The sequence below is a fragment of the Drosophila innubila genome (genome assembly GCF_004354385.1).
Source record: "Drosophila innubila isolate TH190305 chromosome 2L unlocalized genomic scaffold, UK_Dinn_1.0 4_B_2L, whole genome shotgun sequence".
Classification (NCBI taxonomy): Eukaryota; Metazoa; Arthropoda; class Insecta; order Diptera; family Drosophilidae; genus Drosophila; species Drosophila innubila.
In genome coordinates, this window is record NW_022995372.1 from 15,602,831 (window position 1) to 15,625,375 (window position 22,545).

Below are 22,545 nucleotides of genomic sequence, written 5' to 3' on the forward strand. Positions count from 1 at the left end.
TACATTGTTATCATTAGGGAACGTAATCATTATAATTTGTAGTATACAAATTATATTGTAATGTTTGTTTGAGGATTTTAAAGAATTTTCTTCAATGCTAATGACTTTGAGTAGTTTCATAAATATCTGAATCTAATTATTACATTTGTGTAAGAAAAATTATAATTTCAGGGTTTTTTTATATATTTTATTTTTTGATCACATTAAAAATCTTTTTAAACTGTTGTCTTACGTATTGGACTTTTTTCGCATAATTGCTATTATAAAGTATTCTTTATCTTTGACTTATTTATCACGAAGTGTGTATAGAAGATACATGAGCAATCCGTATTTCATGGCTTTTGGGATTCCTTTGAGGTTCGTTTATTAGAAACAACATTAATAGAAAAAAATTCTACACAAAATAAATGAAAGTGATGTTTACTGTATTTAATAAAAATCCTGAAAGGAGCTTATTTTTTTTTAACTCAAATATAATGACTCTTGTCGGATTTTTATAAAACTACTCTACATTATCATTATCATTGATGACAATCCATTAAAATCAATGAATTTAACATCATGTAAAGATTTCTTTGAAATTATAATTATGCTATTATTTTTAATGTATTTTTTATTGTTTGTCGTTGGTACTTTAAATTAAAATAATTATGATTATAGCCATTACTTGTGATCCCTGGTTATCACACCCTTCCAGCATGTTTAAATCCTCAACTGATAACTGTCTATGCCTACTTACAGGTAATCCCAAAATGCTCAATCCCATGCCCATTGAGGAGTCCTCATCATCGATTCGACGTGCTTGCTCCTTGAGTGATCTGCACATGGGCAACTTTGGCAAGCGTAAGACTCCCCCCTCTCTCTCTATCTCAGACATTCTCTGACCTTTTCTCTCTTCACTTTTTAGCTAGCAAATCGAATGGCAACTCACAGAAAACAACGACGCCACATCGCAATGGCAACGTGACGCGTTCAACAAGCAAACGCAACAGTCTCCAGGGTAAATCCGGACTGGGAGCCTCCAGCAACTCCATGAATGTGCTCAATCAGGTGGTGAGTATATATAAGTGGGGAGTAGACAAAGAGGGTTAATTAAAATAAATAAAACTCAGATATCGTAGAAATGCAAGCATTTTAATTTTTAATTCAACTGAATAAATAATGAATTATTAAATATTACATCATTGATTAAATCATAATTTAAAAAATTTTAAATTTGTTAGACTACAATTTCATATTAAGCTCAGATAGATTGTGGTGTTAAAAATGAAAAGCATTTATTAAAAGACGTGAAATTCAAAAAAGATATGAAAACTACACAAATTTCATTTTTCAATAAGATTTTTTTTTTACGATTCGATTTTTATAACAAATTTGTGATTTTTACAGAGCGACTCGGAGCCAGAGGACAGCAATCGATTGCGCAGCGCTTCCAACGGGCAGAATCGTAATAATGGGCCAATTGGTAAGAGTTAACTTTAAAGAAAACTGCAGAAATAAATAAACTTACTCTCAATTCTCCTGTCTCTATTTCTCACCCACTTTTTCTCTTGTATAGCAGCCAATCGGCAGTACGGCAACAAGGTCAACAACACCAACAGCAATCGACGCAAGATGCCCAACTTTAGCAGTGGTAATTTTAAGATTTCAGTTTTAGTCTGCTGTAATACTAAAGTAATTTCATCTCGCTGCAGGCACAAATCTACAAGATGACTCCAGCTCCGAGGAGACACCCAACAATGTGGCCAGCAATAAGCCGGTGGTGCCACCGAGACCACGAAATCTCGGCTTCGATCATAAGACTAAAATGATTGTTAATAGCCCGGGCAATGCGGCCAAACCGCGAGTGGGCGGAGGGGAGGAATACGAGGGCGAAGATCGTGAGTTGAAAAAAAAAAGATATATAATTATTTCAAATCACAATTCAACTTAATTCTTTATTTGTTTTTAGCTGAGGCACTCGTACACAATGTGATCAACAAGCTTTATACGACAACCCAAGCGGCCATGAAGCTGCATGCGAATCTAAAGAACTCGCTGCTGCTGAAGGAGCTGGAAAATGCGGTGATCATGTCACACAATATGCTCGGCAATATAACACACAATCGGTAAATGGAGGCAACCCACTCCATATAAGCTATATTTTAATAAATAAATCTATTTATATTGCAGACAAAACGAGAGATTGCTCTCGAATCCAAGCAACAATCATGTTGGTGGCGGAGGAGGAGAGATTGGAGTTGGAATCAATCATGAGCAGGATAATGGCGACTATCTGATGATGGTCAATAACTGTGCCGATCTATTGAGTAATTTACGCACCAAGAACAAACCCGATGACTGTGAGAATAACTCCTAGTGTGTAGCGCATAGTTTAGGTTAACTAACAAACAACAAAAACTAACAGCAAATGTGGCAACAAAATGGGCTAAGAAACAAACTAATATTTATTAAACATAAAATCAATCAACTAACAGGCACACAGACATCAGGCACCAACTAATTTGCAATTATATTATTATTATACATTAATGGCTATTGTAAAGTTTATCATTATTCACATTGTATTGTTTAAGTGAAAGTCTTGTAGTTCTTAAGTTTCTTATGTGTATGTGTGTACGCGTGCATTTTCTGTTTTTGGCCTTAATTTATAGTTAAATCACTTCTGTATAGCCTGAATTCAATTCGTAGAGTGTCAAGTTGTATAAGTAACAATTATTATTTGTATTTGTTAAGTGTTATTTGAGTTTAAGTTGTGTGAGGAATCAAAAGAATAGAAAGTTGAACATGACAGAATCGTTATGGCAAATTCGATATATATATTTTCTACACTGTATGTTTTATTATTATTATTTTTTTTTTTTGCCAATTAAACAGTAGGCCAAATGCAAAAAAAATGTTTAACAAATTTAGTGTCAAAATTCTGTATTCCAATTTTTGAATATCCCCAACTATACATATATATTTATATCTGTAAACCTATGTATGGCGCTTATTTACTCAATACACATACATACACATGATACCCATTGGAAAAGTGCTTAAAAATGAGACATTTGCATATGTATTTGATTACTCCTGAAGCAAAATACGATTTCCATTATTATACAATTTGAATAGCACTACGAGTTTGCTCTGTAATTTAGTAGTTAATTATTTGATTGTATTTACAACAATTATACCTATAACATTTCTAAAACTATAACCTATTTAAAATGTATTAAACTTTAAATATATATGCTCTTATAATTTACAACTAAATCAAATGTATTAAATTTAACTTAACCACAAAAAAAAAGTGAAAAGAAAGAAAGAAAAACATAATTTAAGTGCAGTTATGCTGCTTACCCTCAAACTAAAATCTAAAATCATCTAATTTAATCGAAATAATAATACAAAAACCATAATTTTTGAAAATATTTAAATCGCTTCGTCTTATTTTCTATTTTATTCTACTAATTGCACAAAATCTCCGACAACTTGTTGTTAAATTGAAACATGTGATTTAACTGTCAAGTTGATTGGGGGCATTAACAACAGCCTCGGCCAATGATTATACTTATATACACATATATGTATGTATTTGTACATATCATGTATAGTATATAATCTATGATGGGTAGCGGCAACTACCAAATAATATCTATCTAATTAGTTTTTACCTGATATACACACTAAAATCATGAATGAGAAAAATGCAATTTATTAATTATTGTGAGAAATTTTTGAAATAATAAATAATAATATTATGTTTATCCAGGATTAACGATCCTCATTTGATTAATGAGGTGTAAAACAAATGATGATCAATATTAAAAATGATATTTTCATATTGGTAAATATTAATTTATAGGGAATAGGATGTTTCAATCTCGAAGTTGACCAGATATTAAAATAAAATTAACTTCAAACATATGTACTCCATAGTTTTTGGATGGTTGCAACCTTAATTTTATTCGCTTCTGGATATTTGTTAAGTTGGATAGGAACTGATTTTTCCATTCCAAATATTCACTGAATAGTCCAGCACACTCAACTATATCAGTTATATTACTTGTTTTATCTGGTTAGTGTCAAAAAAAAAAAAAAAAATTTTTAGAAAAATAGAATCGAAAAGAGATTTTTCACGCGTTTAATCTAATCAGCTAAGCAATGTATTTTGGCAATATACGCAGTCACGCCCACGACAATGAAAACTTTGAGGATGACAGCACCCGGAGACATTTTATCTCAAAAGTGTGCAGCATACTTGCCGTAAGTAGGGAAAACACACGAATTGCAATTGTAGCTGTTGAGATGTGTTTTCCCCTTTTGATAGATGCAATTGGCGATCACCGCTGGAATAACATGCATATTTGTCTTCATTGAGAGTCCCAGACATTGGTTAAGCGAACATGGTTGGCTATTTTATGTAGCCATAGGTATATATATGATACTATCTCTCGCGCTATTTTGTTGTCTTTCGCTTGCTCGAAAGGTGCCTATTAACTATATACTACTGATATTATGTACGGTGGCCGAGTCAATTATAGTTAGCGTTATATGTCTATTATATGATCCTCTTAAGGTAAGTTCACTTCTGTATCACCCTTTTCTTATTCTCCATATCTCCGACTCTTCCCAGATTCTATCAGCTGTGGGCATTACGGTTGCTGTCTGTCTTATTCTGGCACTTTTTGCAGCCTTTGCTCCGTGCGATTTTACGGGTTGTGGTCCATTTTTATGTATATTTGCGATTGTTCTGGTTTTATTAGGGATCGTCAATATTTTTATAAGAGATCGCACCCTAATCTGGATATTTGTTTGTGCCGGCATCCTCTTGTTTTCTATGTACATCGTCTATGACATCCAGATGATGGTGGGTGGCCATAAGAATGAATACAGCGAGGAGGATTACATCATTGCCGCCCTCTGCCTTTACATTGATGTCATTCAAATGTTTCTATTTATTTTGATGCTACTTGGCTTACTTGACGACTAAATTGTATATCTATAAATAATCTTATCTTCAATATGCACATTTTTACGTGTGTGGTTCCTTTTTTATAAATTCCTTATTTTTCTTATGCACATACATATCTTTGGATATAAGGATTTTGCTCAACTAATGTACAGCAAACAAATTTCTGTTTAATTATTATCTAATAAATTTATTGACAACCATGCGATTTAAAATAAAAAATAATTTAAAATAATAAATTGCATGAAAGAATGTCTTTTTTTTGGTTCAGGTATTAAACTTAACTGGATTCACAGGGTGGCTGAGATTCGATCATCCGTAGTATTTCGTATGTATTGTTACTCAGTGCAACAAGATCGGCACATTTTTATAAAAATGAATGATTTAATCAAATTTACAATTTGAGTTTGATTTTTGAGTAAAACAAAACCTGAATTTCTTAAAAATAATTAATAATGTTCGAGTGGTAAATTATAATCCAAAAAATAAAAGTAAAACATAACTCAAAATTAAAAATTGGTGAATTCATAAAAATTTAAAATAAATCGGAAAGTGTGTTAAACATAATAATTATCTAAAAAAAATATTAGATAACAATTATAAGGCTATTGTGTGTTTTATAAGTTAGAGTCCTTGTGTTTCAGTTGCTCTTTGTACTGAATGTTGAGTGCGTGCATCTTGGAGCTGTGACTGATCTCCTTGCTCTTTGTGTAATTGTCGCGTACGAATTGCTGATAAGGTGTTAGCAGAAGGGATAAATAATTAGTCTCCACAATCACCTCAAACTGGCAGTAATGACATCGCAGCTGCTCCTCTTTATTCTCGAATGTCGTGATGCCAAAGGAGCAACCGCGACACAGAAGACAAGTGTACTTGTAGTTGGCATTGCAATCATTAATTTGCGTCAACTCTGGCAGCAAAGACTTGGCCCGATAGGCCCACTTGCGGCAGTTTTGGCCATGTCCTGTCTCGCCATGGTAGACATAGGCGGCGGCATGGCACATCTCATGGATCAGTGAATTCACCACTACTTCAGGTTGTTTTATATGCTGCCAAAGAATAATGTGCGAGACTCGGCAACCATTTCTTTGAAAGCCATTAAAAATGCTGCTCGCTGTGTTCATAGAATTCATCCACAGAATTCTAGCACGCAAGCCACAATGGAAGATTCGGTGATTGAATGCATTAAACAAGAGCTTGGCTAAATTTTGTTTGGATGTTTTAAAGTTGGGCTGTCGATAATCAAGAGCAAGTGGATGACAACGGTTGAGAGGCGTCTCGGATCTCAGTGAATCTAGAAAACTATAATACCCTTTAGCGTTATTAAACAAGTTATGTATGCTCTTGTGTTGTTGACAGTTATAAATACGTTGCCTCTCGCTTGGTAAACAACTGAGATCAACGGGCTCCTTAATATGCTGAGGAGTCTTTCTCTCAAAGCACTTGGCATTGATCCATTGCATAAATTCATGGCCTGTTAGAGATGTCATTGGTCGTATACTCCTGTTTGCGTGTAAAGTACTACACGGAAGATTGTCGTCCTCATCCATGTGATTATGCTGAAGCTCACAGTCGGCCAGAGGATTGTAGAGTCCACGTCGAGCTGGAATTACACCTAGAAATTTTTCAAGATGAGTCCTTAGCTCACTATCGTGTTCGACTGCAGGATCAGACGTCGGCTCGCTACTGACAGTGGCCACAGATTGTCTTAAATCCAGATAGATAATAGCGTCTGTTTTAGCCATCGAACTAATGCTAAAAGTTTTGCGACGCTTTTTGCGCTTGGGCTCAATCTGCTCCTGGCCAGTGTAGTCCTCGTCATCATCGTCTTCGTTATCTTCATCATTGTTATTTGTTAAGCTGAGATCATAATCATTGCTCAGGTCAATGCGTTGATGCACAACTCTTCCACTTTTTGTGGTTATCACAGTCGATGAATCCATTGCCAGACTCTGATTATGAAATTGCTTCTCCTTGCTGTAATTCAACAGGTTATTTTATCTCCAGTCTCCATTTCGAACAACTATTTATTCAGCAGTAATTTTTCCACAATCAAAATTGTCAAGTTTTGTCAGAATATGTTTAAAGGACATACAATAGTAGGCTAACACTTATAAGGTAACAAGTCTTCAGCAGCTACTAATTAATGATTTATTACAGGTAAATGAGCGATTAGTTACTTATTGAAATCACTTGCTAAATTTTCGGCAATTTCTAGTTACTCCATCAACTTTGTAAAGCTATTGTAATAAGAAATATCTCCAGACTTAGTTTAGTGTTGCTTAGAGAATATTCCATGAGTGTTGACATTTTATTTTTGAATACCACTTGACTTTCCAACTACTTCGTTTTTTTTTATTTTAAATAATATCAAAACATAGATTTTTTTGTAAATATACTTAATTTCAACTTGGAACCAAATTGAAGAATAAATAAATAAATATATTTTTGAGAATTTTCAAATAACAATGTTGATTATGCTGATAAAATATTTTTTTTTTTTTGCATGCAATCAATTTAAAGTTGAGAGCTTGATTAAAATTAAGTTCCGCATGAAAATTTTTATTATTTTGACAAAGCTATGAAAGTTTGAAGTCTGGTAAAGCTTTTTATTAGGGATCTGGTAACATTTCAAATTAAAACACAATGATTGGCAACCATGTGGAAGGTGTATTACGTCAATTAAACCGTATTAAAGCTATCAAAGAGCTGACCAACGCAGCAGGTGACCAAATTGACACCCTGCTCAATGCTCACAGCTTGAAAAGACCCCATCTGTGATGTGATAGTGTGTGTGTGGTGTGTGTAAAAGGATGTGTGTGCGCTTACTTTAAACTGTTTAAAGTGAGCTAGCCTCTTGCCCCATCGAATGTGAGTCGACAACTTTGCTGCCTGTCTGTCACGCTTTTGGCCCTGTCAACTGGCAGCTGGCTGGAGATGGGGCACTTGGCTTAGTTGTTCAGTTTTTTGTCAACCCAAGGCAAGTGAGCTTCGCCCTTGCCATTGATACACTCCCAAGCGGTTGGGCTTCAATTAACTTGTATCAATATTGAACTAAGCAACAGCCTAAACTGTTCTTCCTCACCTTCTCACCTGCTCACCTGTTTACTGTAGTGACCCTTTAATTGATAACAAATTAACTCCGCTCAAGTTGTAAATTCCACTTTGATCGCTCGATAACTATGAGTATATTTTAACCAAAAGTCTATTGATAAACTGTTGAAACAGAAAAGACACCCATTCGGGGGTAACAGATACATACTCACACACACACACACACTTACACCATCGACTCTGTCTGTTTCACTTTCTCTGTAGCTTTGTCTTCGTCTGACGCGCAGACTACATGAATAATTTATGACACGGCCCAATCATAAAGCGAGGCAAAAAGTTATGTACGAAATATTCTCAATATTCTCAGTTGCCAATGCCAGACACGCCCCTTTCTCGTTTTTTGGGGGTGGCACATTTGCCATGAAAATGCCTTTACCACTTCGCTAAGGCAATGCCACCAGGGTCTGTAAGACGTGCATGAATTTTATAAAAAATAAATAATAATATTTAATAATTCAAAAACAAATTTCAAAATTTTCAAAATCATACATTCTAGTTTTAACTTTGTTGTCTTTAACAAAATTAAGCTTCTTTATTTTCCGTCCATAGTTTATTTTTTAATTGTGCTCTGAATGTATAAAATACATTGAAAAAAAATTAATAAGTAATATAATCCAAGTTTTGGTTTTGTGAAATGCCGCTTTTCTAAGGATTGAGTATCTCAAAACTTCTTGTAGAGTTTATCCATCTATTTTCGTATTTCGCTCTGACTTCTGGAAACAAAATTTTTTATAATCGCTGCATCTTCTTGCATGATTGTATTTCAATATATTAAGTGGTAAAACTTTTGACAAGAAATCTCAGAAATTTCTTGTATTGTGTCAAATGTTATTTATTTATTTAGCTGGAAGTATTTGAAAAATTTATTTATTTTATTATTGATAAGGCTACAAATAACTAGACATTTAAAATTTAAAATTTAAGCTCAACATTTTAAAATTTCTAGTTATCATAAAAAGCTCTAGCCATATAAATATATTTAGATGGTATTAACTCATAGAAGTAAAACATTTTATATATATTTTTATTACTTATGGAACTATGCACTTTTCTTATTTATAATAGACCCTAAAATTCGTGAGTTTATCACTATTGCATAAATTGAAATTGCGTCTCATTCATTAGAATATAATTTCAATAGAAATAAAAAGAGTTGTTTACCTTCGAATGCTCTGAAACTTTTAAGTGTATTTTCCTGCTGACAAGTGAGACTAATTAATCTCAACTAGACTCAAAAGCCTCGGTACATCTCAAAGTTGGCCAACGTTATTAAGAAGCCGCTGCATTTTAAGGCATAATGAGAGAGAAATTGATGCACAGTGGAACTAACGCTAATTGTTCTGGGATTAACTATAAAATTAAATGGTAAACTTATGCCAATTTGTTATCAAGATTAAATAAAAGATATATATTTACCTATACATATGAACCCACAAAATGTTAATATATAAGGTTGCTTCCAGTTTTTTTTTTAACTTTAAATTATAAAATTTATTGAATTCATTTCAAAAATATTAAGTTTGTGACCATTGTGAACATTTACCATTGAATGCAGTCTAAGTATTCGGTGTGGAAAATCTTGAATAGTGAATAAAAGCAATGGCAGACCGCGTCATATTCACAACATATTCATAACTCGTCAGGCAGCACAAACGAGCATCGTTATGAATATGAACTGTGCCCCGGATTGTCGCCTGTTTGACGGGGCGTGCCGTTTTTGTGCTTCGGTGTGAATAAGCGTGTAAGAAGTTGACATAAAGCTGACGACGACAACGAGGAGGATAACGAAGAGCAACAGCAAGAGGATGAGAATGAGGATGAGGGCGAGTGCGAGGACGAGGACGAGGACGAGAGGCGACAAAGAGTATCCCAGATCTTTGGGAATCTGCATTGGGAGCCGCTGAACCGAACTAATTGAGCCGCGTTACATTAAGTTGAATGCATTTCAATGCGTTGCCAAGCATCCGCAGTATATCATCATCATCATCTTCACTCTCATCATCATCATCACCATCATCACCATCATCATGCTCATACCTTAATGTTGCTTCTATCCTGTCAGTTTTTTCTGGGAAATCGAACAACTGTCTGCCCTTTACCCCCGACATCTACTGCTACACTTGCACTCCTGTAGAAACATTAATATACTCACCTGATTCACACTTAACTTGTATAAAAATTCAATACGACCGGCAAATACTCTGTAAATCAATATTTGCTAAGGTATATCAATAAATTACTCATTTATTTCTAAATTGTCATTGCTCAAAAAACTAAACTTTGCAGAAAATAAAGAAATCTCTTAAATCACACATAACGAGCGTACAAGATACAATAAATATTAATTATTTTCATAATATAGAAAAGTATTTAACGAATATTTCTGTATATTTTAATATATTTAGCTCAAAAATCGTGTACTTCACAGTATTGAAGTACAGTATATAAAGAATTATTCAGAATTTATTTTTGTAATTTTGAAAAGTTGTTATATTCTAGTGTTTTCTGTTAAAAATAATATTCGCATGCTTTCATAAATCTCTACAAGCAATTAGACAATTTCTTTTGAAAATAACATAACAAAATGTTGATGGGTCAGAGATTTTTTCGGATATAGTTTTAGTGTAATGTATATATTATGTATAATAATTAAATTCACTTAACTTCTATTTAATTATAAAATATTTTTTAAATTTTAAGTAATACATTTTAAATTTGTTCCAAACTATTACAAAATATATAGATTTTTAAAACTGGTACAAACTTTTTAAAATACAGATCAGAATCTGCGTCAGATATTAAGTTATTTAAATTACAATATTTTCTGTAGAGTTATGCTAATCTTTTTGAGACCTGAATCTTTTCGGAAGTAGAGAATTAAATTCAATCAAGGGGGAGTTAACTTTATACATATTACATTACACCCATATGACTGAAATAATTTCAGCTAAATACATATAGAAGAAGAAAATTGAGATACTCTCACACCTTCAGTTGTTCGCTGAGGAGACGACAGTTGTTTCATAGTTGAGGGGTCGTCACCTCGACAATTAACGGCACAATTACGAACAATGCCAGAGAGAAAGAGAGGGTGAGGGAGTGGGAGAGGGTAGAGTGATGCCCCGTGCGGTGTTAAGTGTTTTTGCCAGTACATTGTTGGTGAAGCAAAAGATACTTTTATATTTGTAATACTTACGAGATGCCCATAACCAAGTGCGTCTTAGTCGATAGACCCCGTGACAACAAAAAAACGACCCTTGTAATTCAAAGGAAAATGCAGCTTTAGCTTTTTAAGAAATTATAATCACAACATATTGCATAAGATACTTGTACTCATGGCGAGTGCATGGCAGAGAGAGAATAGATACAGATACAAAGCTGATAGGTCACAGCATTTAGCCAAGTTGAGAGCTGACAGCGAGACGGCAACAATGTCAGTTTGTCAGTCTGTCAGTCTGTCCAGCTGTCTGAATCAGATCACTTAAGAACGTAATCATATCCGGAAGAGATTACGCTGCAATTTACGCTCGAATGCGCCGCAAAAACACTTGAGGGTTGAGTATTGTCCATTGTCCTTACCAGAACTCTCTCTCTCTCTCTCCTTCCCTCTCTTTCCTTCTCGCTCTCTCTCTCTATCTCTCGCATTCATTGTTGTAGGTGATAAGCGCAGTCGACACTGCAGATTTTTTACATCATCAACATCATCATCGTCATTTCGAAATTGCGGTTCATTTTAAACAATGGAATTGGATTATAATTTTTATGGCGAGGTGCTTAACTGCTGAATACCACTGAATGCGAGTACAGCTGAATAAGTTGAATGGGGCGTGTTGTTTCGTGTTTGAGTTGTTTTGATACAATTTTCATCCTTTTGTGGGGAATCGCAGGCGTGGCACAGATTGCACCCTGATAACCAGTTATCAATATGCTAAATTATGTTAGACAGTGTAGTTTGGGGCAGACGCTTGGCGCCTACGAAATTGTTTAGTCGGCATAAACAATTTGGCAGCCATAAACAAGTCTTGGGGAAATAAAAACAAAATGGGAAATATGAAATATTATTCTAAGACAGCACAATAATAATTTTGAGGCGAATTTGATTTCTAATCGGTAACAGAGAATGGAAACAGATTGGAACCGATTAAGAAATCAAAATAAGAAAAGGAAGAAAATTTATAAATTAGAAAAAATTAATTTAAATATATTTTATTAAAATGGAATCAGCTAATATAAATAGTAAGAGGTATTATATAGCTTTTAATCAAGAATGTAACAATATCAGTTCAAATAAATAAGTTTTTTTTATGAAAGTGACAGTGTATTATCTATTATCTTTGAAAGAATACAGTCGAACTTTCCTAACTCAAATCGCCATTATCCCAAGAAAAAGTTCGACTTATGGTGACTTCGAGCTATGGAATTTTAATAAAATAAACTACGAATTCATTCATTTTAAATTGTGATGCTATTTTTATCTTGTAGGACTTGCAAACTCAAACTTCAAACTCATTAATTCAAATTGCGAGCTACTAAATTTTTTGTGTCGTTAAAAATTAGAATTTAGTTACTAAAATTCATACACTTCAAAATGCTTTTACTCTTAATTTACTACTCCATTAAATTTTCTCTTATTCTATAAGCCAAACTTACGTACTTACTAAGGCAAAAACTAATAATGAAAAAAATTTAAAAATATTTAGTTAACTTAAACGCATATTCTATCATGTTGGTTACAATGTCTCGTAAAACATAAAAGATTTTCATACTAAGACTTGATTTTCGCCCGATCGGTCCTATGACAGCTATATAATATAGTTGACCGATTAGAACCAACTTCGGTAAGAAAGTATAAGACTAACTTAAATGCATATTCTATAGGTTTGATTACGATATCTCATAAAACTAAAAAGTTGTTCATACTAAGACTTGATTTTCACCCGATCGGTCCTATGACAGCTATATGATATAGTGGTCCGATTTGAACCAACTTTGGACAGGATATATAAAACCAAGTCATATGCTTATTGTATCAGTTTGCTTTAGATATCTCATAAAACAAAAAAAAATTTAATACTAAAACTTGATTTTCGACCGATTGTTCCTATGGGCGCTATATGATATAGTGGTCCGATTAAAAAAAGAAACAAACTTGATCTGCTTGCAATATAGAGGAACCTACATACCAAGTTTGGTGTCTCTATCTCTTATAGTCTTTGAGATCTAGGCGCTCATACAGACGGACAGACAGACGGACAGACGGACATTGCTATATCGACTCGGCTGTTGATGCTGATCAAGAATATATATACTTCTGCCTGTTACGCACATATTCGTTAAAACAAACCCAATAGACCCCTGTACTTTTTTTTAGTACGGGATCTAAAAATCGGAAAGCAAAAAGTAAAAAAAAACGCAATTTATTAGTGATTTCCTGGAAAAATTCGACTTTCAAAAGATCGTGCTTGTTCGAGTAATAGAAAGTTCGAGTTACGAAAGCGGAATTGTTTGTAATTTTCTCTGTGAGCGCTTTTGCTTCTCAATTTTGTTTGAGTTAGAGAAAAATTTAATTGTACAAGTTCGAGTTAGGAAAGCTCGACTGTATCTGTTATTCTCTCAGACTCTAAAATTTATAGTATAAAGGTATACAATTTTTACCTTCCTTTCATTACCTATTTCCATATAGACTTGAAAGAGTTTTTTATAGTATCCTTAATATATAATGTATTAATTTTAATCCCTTATATTATTCTAATTTTAAATTTCTATTATATGCCCAGCCATATACCCTATTTTCTGGTATAACCTGTGTATTGTTGTATTTATTATAATTATTAGTTTACCAAACTTGTATATGTTTCAATTAGCTTTACATCCAGTTAACCACTTAATGTTTGAATTTATCGCATGTCAATGTGGCTAATTAGCTTAATTAAAGCTATTGATAGCTGCTTTGACAAAGAAGTGCCAGATAAAGAAGAAGCAGATGAAGGCGTCATGCTCAAGCGGGTCGAAAAGTGGCGACATATCTCAACATAAAATTTGCATAGGGGGGGAATTCAATTAGTCAAATAAGTCGGTTTTGTGTCAATGTCACAGCGTAATCGTACATATAGGGAATGGAACGAGACAGATAGAAATAGAGAGAGACAAAGAGAGAGATAGAGAGAGACACTTGAATGGTCGCCTGGGCGTGTATAGAGTAAACATCAAAAGGAATATGAAAATCAGTGCGCGGACAGGACAGCATAGCAGGACAACAAGTGAAGGACCATTGACGGACCAAATTGGGGGTTGGCCTTACGACTCATCGAGGCTATGATACGAATCATCCGCTGACAACTTTCAAGTTTTAACTTTCAACTGCCAACTGGGTTCAAAAGAATGCCGCCGCAAGGCGGTGTCAAAAGTCATCCGAAATTGGGCACAAGCTCAGCGCCATTTGTCATCTCTTAATAAACTTACAGTGGCTCTCAGCTTATTTGATGCACTACACTTACTTTTTTTTTTTGAATTGCGTTTTATTTTTACGGAACTTAAAATTTTACTTTAGAACAACATATTGAATATTGAACCCAGGTATTTTTGAAACTAAGCTTTTATAATATTTAATTATTCATCAAGAAGAATTGTTGATTAAAATTTAAATATATTGCGTCTTAAAGATTTAAAATTAATTTCTATTTTAATTTCAACGCAGATTTTGTAATTAATATCTTGAAATAAGCAGAATATTTTTATTTAGTTTTTAAATATATTTTAATATTTGTATTAAAAAATGAAAACAAAATTTAGCTAGAAAATGCAGTAAATCGAATAAGCTGTGAGCCACTGTAGCTGTACTTTAGTTGTTGTTGTTGTTGTGAGCTGATCTCTCTATCAAAAAAAGCTAGCTAAGTGAGGCAAGGGAAAGGGCAGAGGGATGGCGAGGGGGAGGGGAAGGGGGATGGGCGTTGCGCCTGTCAGTGGGCGGTGTGCTTAGGCATATGCTGAAAGTGCATCTCACGCAGATTTGAGCATAGAGAGCATTCACAATCATATTCATATTCACATTCTGATTCTGATTCACATTCGTATTTGCATTTGCATAAATAAAGCATTGCTTTTTGATTTCGCTTTTCGTTCCCATTTGATTTGATTTCGCTTGAATTATTCATATGCATCGGCAAGAGACAGCTGGAGTGAGCGAGAGGGGAATTGTGGATTGCGATTGTGGAATGAAATGTCAACTGAAGTGGCGACACATGTGCCTACTTCTGCATCTATACCCTGTAAGCCAAATCCCAAAATAAAGTATGCTAATTTTTTAATTTTCTTATTTAAGATTAATTTGTTTTATTTTTATTTATTTTGTGAACTTGGAGCAGTCGACAAAAAATTAGTTGAAAACCAATTTAAATTAAAAATTAAAAAATATGATTTAAAATAAATAAATTAAATAAGTAAAAATTCATATTAATTTAAAAAAATAAACAATATTAAAGAAATATTAGTTACATTGCACTACACATCCAAATATTAATAAGAGAGTCTATAATTTAATGCAAGTAATTTTAATTTTTTTTTTTTTACAGAGTATCAGCTATTCCATGCAAGAGTCACTCTCAAGCAGATCAATCGTACTTGTTTCATTCACAGAGACAACATTTGGTGGTTTTACCCTTAAGGAAATAAGTGCAGACAGGTAGAGCACAATCTGTTACCTCTCCATGCACACTCAGAGCCCGCTTATGTTTCAACTTTGAGTCAAAACTCACTCAAAGACTCTCAGTGTAGAACGCCATCTTGGTGACATTTGCGCCGCCTCTTTTTATACACAGATCAAAGAGAAATGCAAATGGTGGGCGGGACTTTTGCAATGTTTTGAGTGGGCGTACAGAGCTCGCCACTAATTAAGGTGAGCTGCTTTTGGTTGACAGTTTAGAGCCCATTAAAGCGCCTCTTACGCAAATGCGGCAATAATTGTTTTCATTAGACGGCGACGCATTCCATTTGCATTTTTAAATTGGGAACGTGAGTGTGTGTATGTGAATGGATGTGTGTGTGTGTGGATTCCATCTGAGTCGCATTTTTTACTGCTCTGACTTAGCCATTTGCATAGTTATTAGCATAACTTCATATAAATATATTCTCTCACACATTCACTCATTCAGTTGGAGGCAGCTTAGCAAATGTAACAAGCTGGCAACGCTGCAATTACCTTTCTTTTGCTCTGCAGTTATCTCGCTTTGACCTCTAGGCTTGTGGACTGTGAGAGAGGAGTTCAACCTAGGTTCCATCACATTGTGGATCACTTTTAACCAGTGAATTTTCGAATCTCCATGCGAATGTCTAACAATAATACTAAGAAAACCAAAATGTTGAAAAGAAAATTAGAAAAACTAAACTAGAAAACTCTTATACGGTTTTGGAAAATAAAAATTAGGAGAAGCCAAAATCCAAAATATTTTCATTAAAATCTCGCGAAATTTAATCAAATATTTTTGATTTTCGCTGTTTTATATACTTCTAAGTTTCAGAATTAATCTAAAGATTGAGCTACCGACTTTTTAATTAAAACTTTTAAACACCCAGAAATCATAAAAATAGTAATTATGTTGAAGATTTGGTTTATTGCTTAAACATTATCAATAATATCACTTAAGTGCTAAACAATTTCAATGAGTTTTATTAAAATTCTTTTTCACTCTAACAACTATAATTCACACATCAAATATTTATTTATCGTAAGTATTTATTTGTAAACTCTTCTGCAATTCATTAAGCACAATTCGCAATGCAGATCAAATATCCTAGACGTGCAACTAACTAAATTAGGTACTAACTAGCTGAAATGTACACATATTTCGATTATAATGCAGAAGTCTAAGGTCTACACATGAAACATTTGATATAATACAATAATAATTTTAATATTTACAAGTGTACAAATGAAATCGACACAAAATTCTCAGGCGGAGAACGAACTGTAGTTCTAATTGTAACTGTATCTGTATCCGTATCTGTATATATAGAGATGTATCTTTATAATATTGCACATTTTAGATTGAAACCATTTGGTAGGGTGGGTTATAAGAATGGGAACAGTTTTAGAGAAGTCCATTGAGGGAACGTACAGCACTACCCAGTGTTGTGCAACTGAAGTCCGGGGAATCGGAGTCGACGCTTGTGGCATCTCCCGGCGAAGTTGTCGTTGTGGCAGCTGCCACAGCCGAAACAAGCTGCAGTCAATCGATTAATAGATCACTGCTGGCCTTGGTCGCAGTTGCCTCCGATTTGGCTCCACTTACAGAGGAAGAAGAAGTCGAGGATGCCGTACAGTTGGCCAAATTGTCCGCATAGTATCGCTGTCAAAATACTTTGGCAATAAATGGCACATTCTCCAAGGCAGCTGCAGATAAACGTTGTTGTTGTTGTTGTTGTTGTTGTTGTTGCTGTTGTTGTTGCTGGGCGGGATGTGTCAGTTGCAGGAACGGGGAACCGCCTGGATATTCGGAATGTAGTCCCGCCGGCGGTACCTGCAGATGATGATGGTGGAAGTGTCCAGTTGGAGCTGTGGCAGCCGTCTCCTGATATGGAGTACGCGTCCAGGCGGGATTGCTGCCCTCGCCGCTGGACAGGGGGGGCGTGGTCACATTGATGGGCGGCGACAGGCTGCCCGAGGAGCTGTCGGGCGTCAACTGGCTGGCCTGACTGTAGTTGGACAGTGGCTCCCTGCGGGTGTACTCCCTGCGACGCTCGTACGCCGGCGGCAGATCATCATCCAGGATATCGCCGCCGATCTCGTGCAGCTTGCGCATGTGCTTCTTGAGGTCAAAGTTACGGCAGAATCCTTTGGCGCACACCCGACACGTGTACGGCTTTTTGTCGTTGTGTGTGTGCATGTGGAAGGTGAGATTGTAGATCTGATGGAAGGCCTTGTTGCAGATGTTGCACTTGTAGGCCTTCTCGCCACTGTGCGTCAACTTGTGGTTCTTATAGTTGCCCTTCTGATGGAATCCCTTGCCACAATACTCGCACACGAACGGCTTATACCCGGCATGAATCCTCGCATGCGTATTGAGAGTGGAGCTGCGATTAAAGGCCTTGCCACAGGTCTGGCACTTGTGCGGCTTCTCCGACGTGTGGATAATCTTGTGCCGGCAGAGAGTCGATGCCTGCCTGAATCCCTTGCCGCACACCTTGCACACAAACGGACGGGCACCCGTGTGTACGGGCATGTGTCTGGTGAGATTGTAGTGGGCATTGAAGACCTTGCCACATTCCAGGCAGGAGAAGGTCTTCGGCTTGCCGCCATTCGCCGACCCTGGACTGCTGTCCTCCATGGAGCCATGTGGCGACGGCGAGCGGGAACGTTGCGAACTAGTGACTCCAATTGGGGGCAACAATGGCGGCGTTCGCAGTTCCTCCTGCGGCGAACGCTTGCGCTTGAGATTCACCTGCTGCGCGGAGGAAACAGAGGCAGAAGCGGAAACGGAGGAGGCAAGAGGATTGCGAGCTGGTGACTTTTCCAGAGTCTGTTGCAAGCCAGTCGGCTGCTGCTGCGCCTGAGCCACTGCAGCAGCGGCGGCGGCGGCGGCCAATGGATGCTGCCCCAAGTTGCGGCGCAGCGACTGCGAATGATGCAATGTGGCATTCAAGGAGGCGGTAAAGCTGCTCATCTGCTGCTGGGCGGTAAGTGCCGCATACTGTGCGGCAGCAGCGGCACACATCAGCTGATTGGGTGCATAGTAGAGCAGCGGATACTGCGAGAGCAGCTCCTGATGCCGCGTGCTCACAAATTGTTGCACAGCCGAAGCGGAGGCGGAGGCGGATGCGGAAGTGGAGGTCACACTGGAACTGCAACTGTTGCCAGGCACATATTTTTTAAAGGCGGAATCATAGTTGATGGGCATTGGCAACTCATCATCGTCGCCAGTCACCTCAATGGGGCTGCAAGAACGCTCCGAGTCCTCATAATGCGGCTCCTCCTCCTGCAACTCCAAATGCAGACGCGTAGAAGCCGAAGGAGGCGGTGGAGGCGGCGGAGGAGCAACAGCTGCCACCATATTATTTGTTGGTTTCGTATCCGGCTCCATGATCTTGGCAATGGAGAACTTCAAGGGGCAGGAGCGTTTGGCATCGCTGCTGCTGCTGTTGGCATTTGTTGGATTGCTGTCGCTGGCGGCGGTTTCCATGATGGGACTCTTCGATGGCGGCATCATTGCAATTACACCCGACGGACTACACGGTTGCATGCCACGCGGACTCTGCAAGAGTGAGGAAGAAAGAAAGGATTGGAAAACAATGGTTAGTCTGCTGTGTGCAAATATAAGCAACGGGTTATCAATTAATATCAAGCATACGCCTCATTGTACCCAGTACAAATTCATATTCAAATGCATGCTGCCCAGTCAAGCATTAACTAATTTGTGGCAATACAAACAAACGTCACAGGGGCGTGCCATATTCCCAATCCTCATGCCATTCCCATACCCATTCCCATTCCCACTCCCAATCCCTACAGGACACTTGCATTGTGGCTGCCCAGTCAGCGGGTTGCAATTAAAACAAAACCGCACAAAAATTATGCAAAAAATAAAAAAATATATTATTTGGAAGTTTATTTTTCCATCTTTGGTAGCTGCATTTATTCTATATTGATTCTTAACCCGTGCATTACACCGACCACGCTCGACTGGGCCAGAACAATGGGCCAACTCTTTGACTCCACAGCATATGGCCAAAAATCAATCATAACACAGTTTACACAGAAACTCATTGCATATTTCATTATTTTTGGCGCGGGTCGTCGCTTTTATTTGCACCTCATTAAATTGTTTACACTTGGCTGCAAGTTCCCAGTTCCCAGTTTCCAATTTCCAATTCCCAGTTCAAGTCGTCTTCATATGTGCTTCCTCAAGTGTTCCTAATGCGCGACATCCGTTGCGGGTTTCGACTTCAATTCTCCGACTCTTTTTACGTGACTTGGAGTACGACTTCTTGTCGGGCTGCCGTTTTTAATTAACTTGATTTGACGCCTCAGTAAGTAGCCCTCAATTTGACTGCCAGCTGGGAATACTACAATACATAGTTTTTGCGGATTGCCCTACTCCAAGTGCTCTTCCTCTCACTCTGGTCCTCTCCCTCTCTCTATCTCTCTCTTGCTCTTAATTCTATTAAATTTTTCCCTTTTTGCCCCCGTTTTGGGGGCGTATTAATTTTAACACTCAGTTGATTCAATTGATGCTGGCCACTTGGATTATATATATGCATAGTCTGGCTAATATTTAAATGATTTAATCAAGTATTTCAATAAGTTTATTTCTTAATTCAAATTTACAAAACCAACAAACGATATTTTTGTCGATTATTATGGAAATTTGGAGTAATAAATAATAATAAATAAATATTTGATAACGGAATTCGAAACTATACTTTGAAATAATTTATAGAATTCGTAAGACGAGAGAAAAGGAAGGTATTATGTTTTATCTTTAAATTACTATAACAACATTCTTTAGTTGTATAATAAAGCTCTAAAAATGATTAAGATATTTAGTAAAAGTCTAAAAAAAATATACATTTAAGTTAAAAGAAGTAAATAATTAATTTTTGGCAAATATGAACATGAAATTAATTGAAAAGTGTATAAAATAGAAAAAGACTATTGCAGTACATATTTATCTAATTTTTCTATGTAATTGCATATATATAAATATATATTTTTAAGTTGAGCTTTAATCATGTTTAATGCACTAATCGTTAGCTTTAATTAAAAAATGTGTTTAAAAGTGTAAAAAAAAAAAACAAAGAATCTTTTAATCATATTTTAGAAGTTATTATAATTTATGTTAAATTACACCAGAAATCATTAATAAATGCCGACGGTAGCTTTTAAAAATGTTTCGCATAAATAAGAACTTTATAAGTATTTATTTAATTTGCTAATTTAGTTATAGATACGTACAAAGTAAACCATATTTAGGCGCTGCCCAATCGTATCCAATTTGTATCTGCAACAACTCGTAACAGATAAGCAGCAAAAATGTATCTTTAAGTTTTGCACAGTGGCACAAAAGCACAGGTATTTAAAATAGACACTGTTAAGTAAAATATATGTTGAGTATTTATTTGCACAATTCACTTGTCAACTTGTTAGAGTTTTTAGCATTTCAAAAATTGTTCAATGTATAACGTAAATTACAGAGGCGAATTACGCGAGATTTTTAAACGTGCAACGTACAACGTACAACGTTCAGCACAGGATAAGCGACCGAAGCGGAATGAAGGCAAACACGATGTAGTGTGGCCTTAAGAATTATGAAAAAGGACTCGCTGACTGCCTGAATATGTGTGTGTGTGAGAGTGTGTGTGAGAGTGTGAGTGTGTGTAACTCTGACTGGGCCTGTGAACTGAGCAAACTCGTCAGCTCGCTTGTGAGGGAGGGAAAAGCAACCCCTAAAGTCCATGCGAAAGAGATGGCAAATGAAACAGGCAAAAGGACTACGGCAACTTCATTATTACGTTCAGATTGGATGGCAACAACAACAACGACACTGAGACTGACGTCGACAGCGACAGCGACGCAAGCAGCGACTGCGACGTCAACCGCATTATGAAACTCACACAAAATGTCGAATTGGAAATAAAATATGCGAGTGCAAAATGTTGAGCCCGCCCCTAAAATATTTATGTACACCCTGAATGAAATGGCTACAGTTGGAGCGAGCGAGAAAGAGAGTAGGAGTGTGAGAGAGAAAGATAGATAGAGAGATAGAGAGAGTTGTTAGAGTGTTGCCTTAGGCAACAACAAGAACATCTTCTCACAAGTGGCAACCAAAACTTGGCCGTATTCTGTTTTCGCACTTGATTTTGAGGGGGAAGAAGCGAAAAAAGAGAAGCTACAAAAAAGAAGAAGCACAGTGGAGACACCGAAATGGCAGCGCCTCTGGTTGTCCACTCGAAAAAGTTGACGTTGACTCTTTACCCACCCCAAACCCTCTTTCCCTTCTCCCCTTCCGCCTTCCCGAAGGGGAACAACACTCCTTCCGCTCATCCCGCTCCTCATCTCTGTCTACGATCCTCTTTGTTATGCATTTCCATTGTCGTTTGGCATTTCGTTTTATCAGCGTCTTTGTTTGCTCATCTCTCACCTCTAGCCTGCCGTTGGGCAAATCATCCAGCTTTTTCAGCTCCTCCTTTTCCTCCTCTTTTACCATCCTCAGTGTAAATATAATCTTATATTCCGTTTTCAGGATATTGCACTGCGAGTCGCGGCTTTCTTGATTCTGTTTGCTTTTGGAGTATTCCTCCTTCTACCGCTCTTTCTCCTCTTCTTGGTCGTCGTCGTCCACGTCGAAATGGCATCCTTGCTCCTGCAGCTCGCTGCAGTTGAGCAGTTTCCACACCAAAAGCACAACTGTTCAGGGTGCCCAGAGAGACAAGGGGAGACCAAGAGATACAAGATACAAGATACTTCTAGCGCAAAGGGC

At 36.6% G+C, this 22,545-nt stretch overlaps 4 protein-coding genes across 4 annotated transcripts in view; 2 read left to right on the top strand and 2 right to left on the bottom strand.

Moving 5' to 3' along the window:
• LOC117781738 overlaps nucleotides 1-3,755 on the top strand; it is a 41,675-nt gene extending 37,920 nt beyond the window's left edge. The window contains 7 exon segments of the mRNA XM_034618555.1: nucleotides 739-843; nucleotides 908-1,053; nucleotides 1,390-1,465; nucleotides 1,559-1,633; nucleotides 1,695-1,880; nucleotides 1,952-2,108; nucleotides 2,173-3,755. Coding sequence (XP_034474446.1) covers nucleotides 739-843; nucleotides 908-1,053; nucleotides 1,390-1,465; nucleotides 1,559-1,633; nucleotides 1,695-1,880; nucleotides 1,952-2,108; nucleotides 2,173-2,359 — 932 coding nt within the window. The 3' untranslated portion in view covers nucleotides 2,360-3,755.
• A 319-nt stretch (nucleotides 3,756-4,074) lies between these two features.
• Nucleotides 4,075-5,026, top strand: LOC117781737 (protein lifeguard 1). Its single transcript, XM_034618553.1, has 3 exons — nucleotides 4,075-4,254; nucleotides 4,319-4,567; nucleotides 4,625-5,026. Exons 1-3 carry the CDS (start codon nucleotides 4,153-4,155, stop codon nucleotides 4,979-4,981), a joined length of 708 nt encoding a protein of 235 aa, XP_034474444.1. The 5' UTR covers nucleotides 4,075-4,152; the 3' UTR covers nucleotides 4,982-5,026.
• A 497-nt stretch (nucleotides 5,027-5,523) lies between these two features.
• LOC117779879 lies at nucleotides 5,524-6,903 on the bottom strand. The gene has a single exon (XM_034616217.1). The coding sequence runs from the start codon at nucleotides 6,901-6,903 to the stop codon at nucleotides 5,578-5,580; it is 1,326 nt and encodes a 441-aa protein (XP_034472108.1). The 3' UTR covers nucleotides 5,524-5,577.
• A 9,760-nt stretch (nucleotides 6,904-16,663) lies between these two features.
• On the bottom strand, nucleotides 16,664-21,082 carry LOC117780953 (fez family zinc finger protein erm). The gene is made up of 2 exons (XM_034617653.1): nucleotides 21,021-21,082; nucleotides 16,664-19,320 (listed from the first exon to the last, which is right to left on the bottom strand). The coding sequence occupies exons 1-2, from the start codon at nucleotides 21,030-21,032 to the stop codon at nucleotides 17,422-17,424; spliced, it is 1,911 nt and encodes a 636-aa protein (XP_034473544.1). The 5' UTR covers nucleotides 21,033-21,082; the 3' UTR covers nucleotides 16,664-17,421.
• Nucleotides 21,083-22,545: the final 1,463 nt, after the last annotated feature.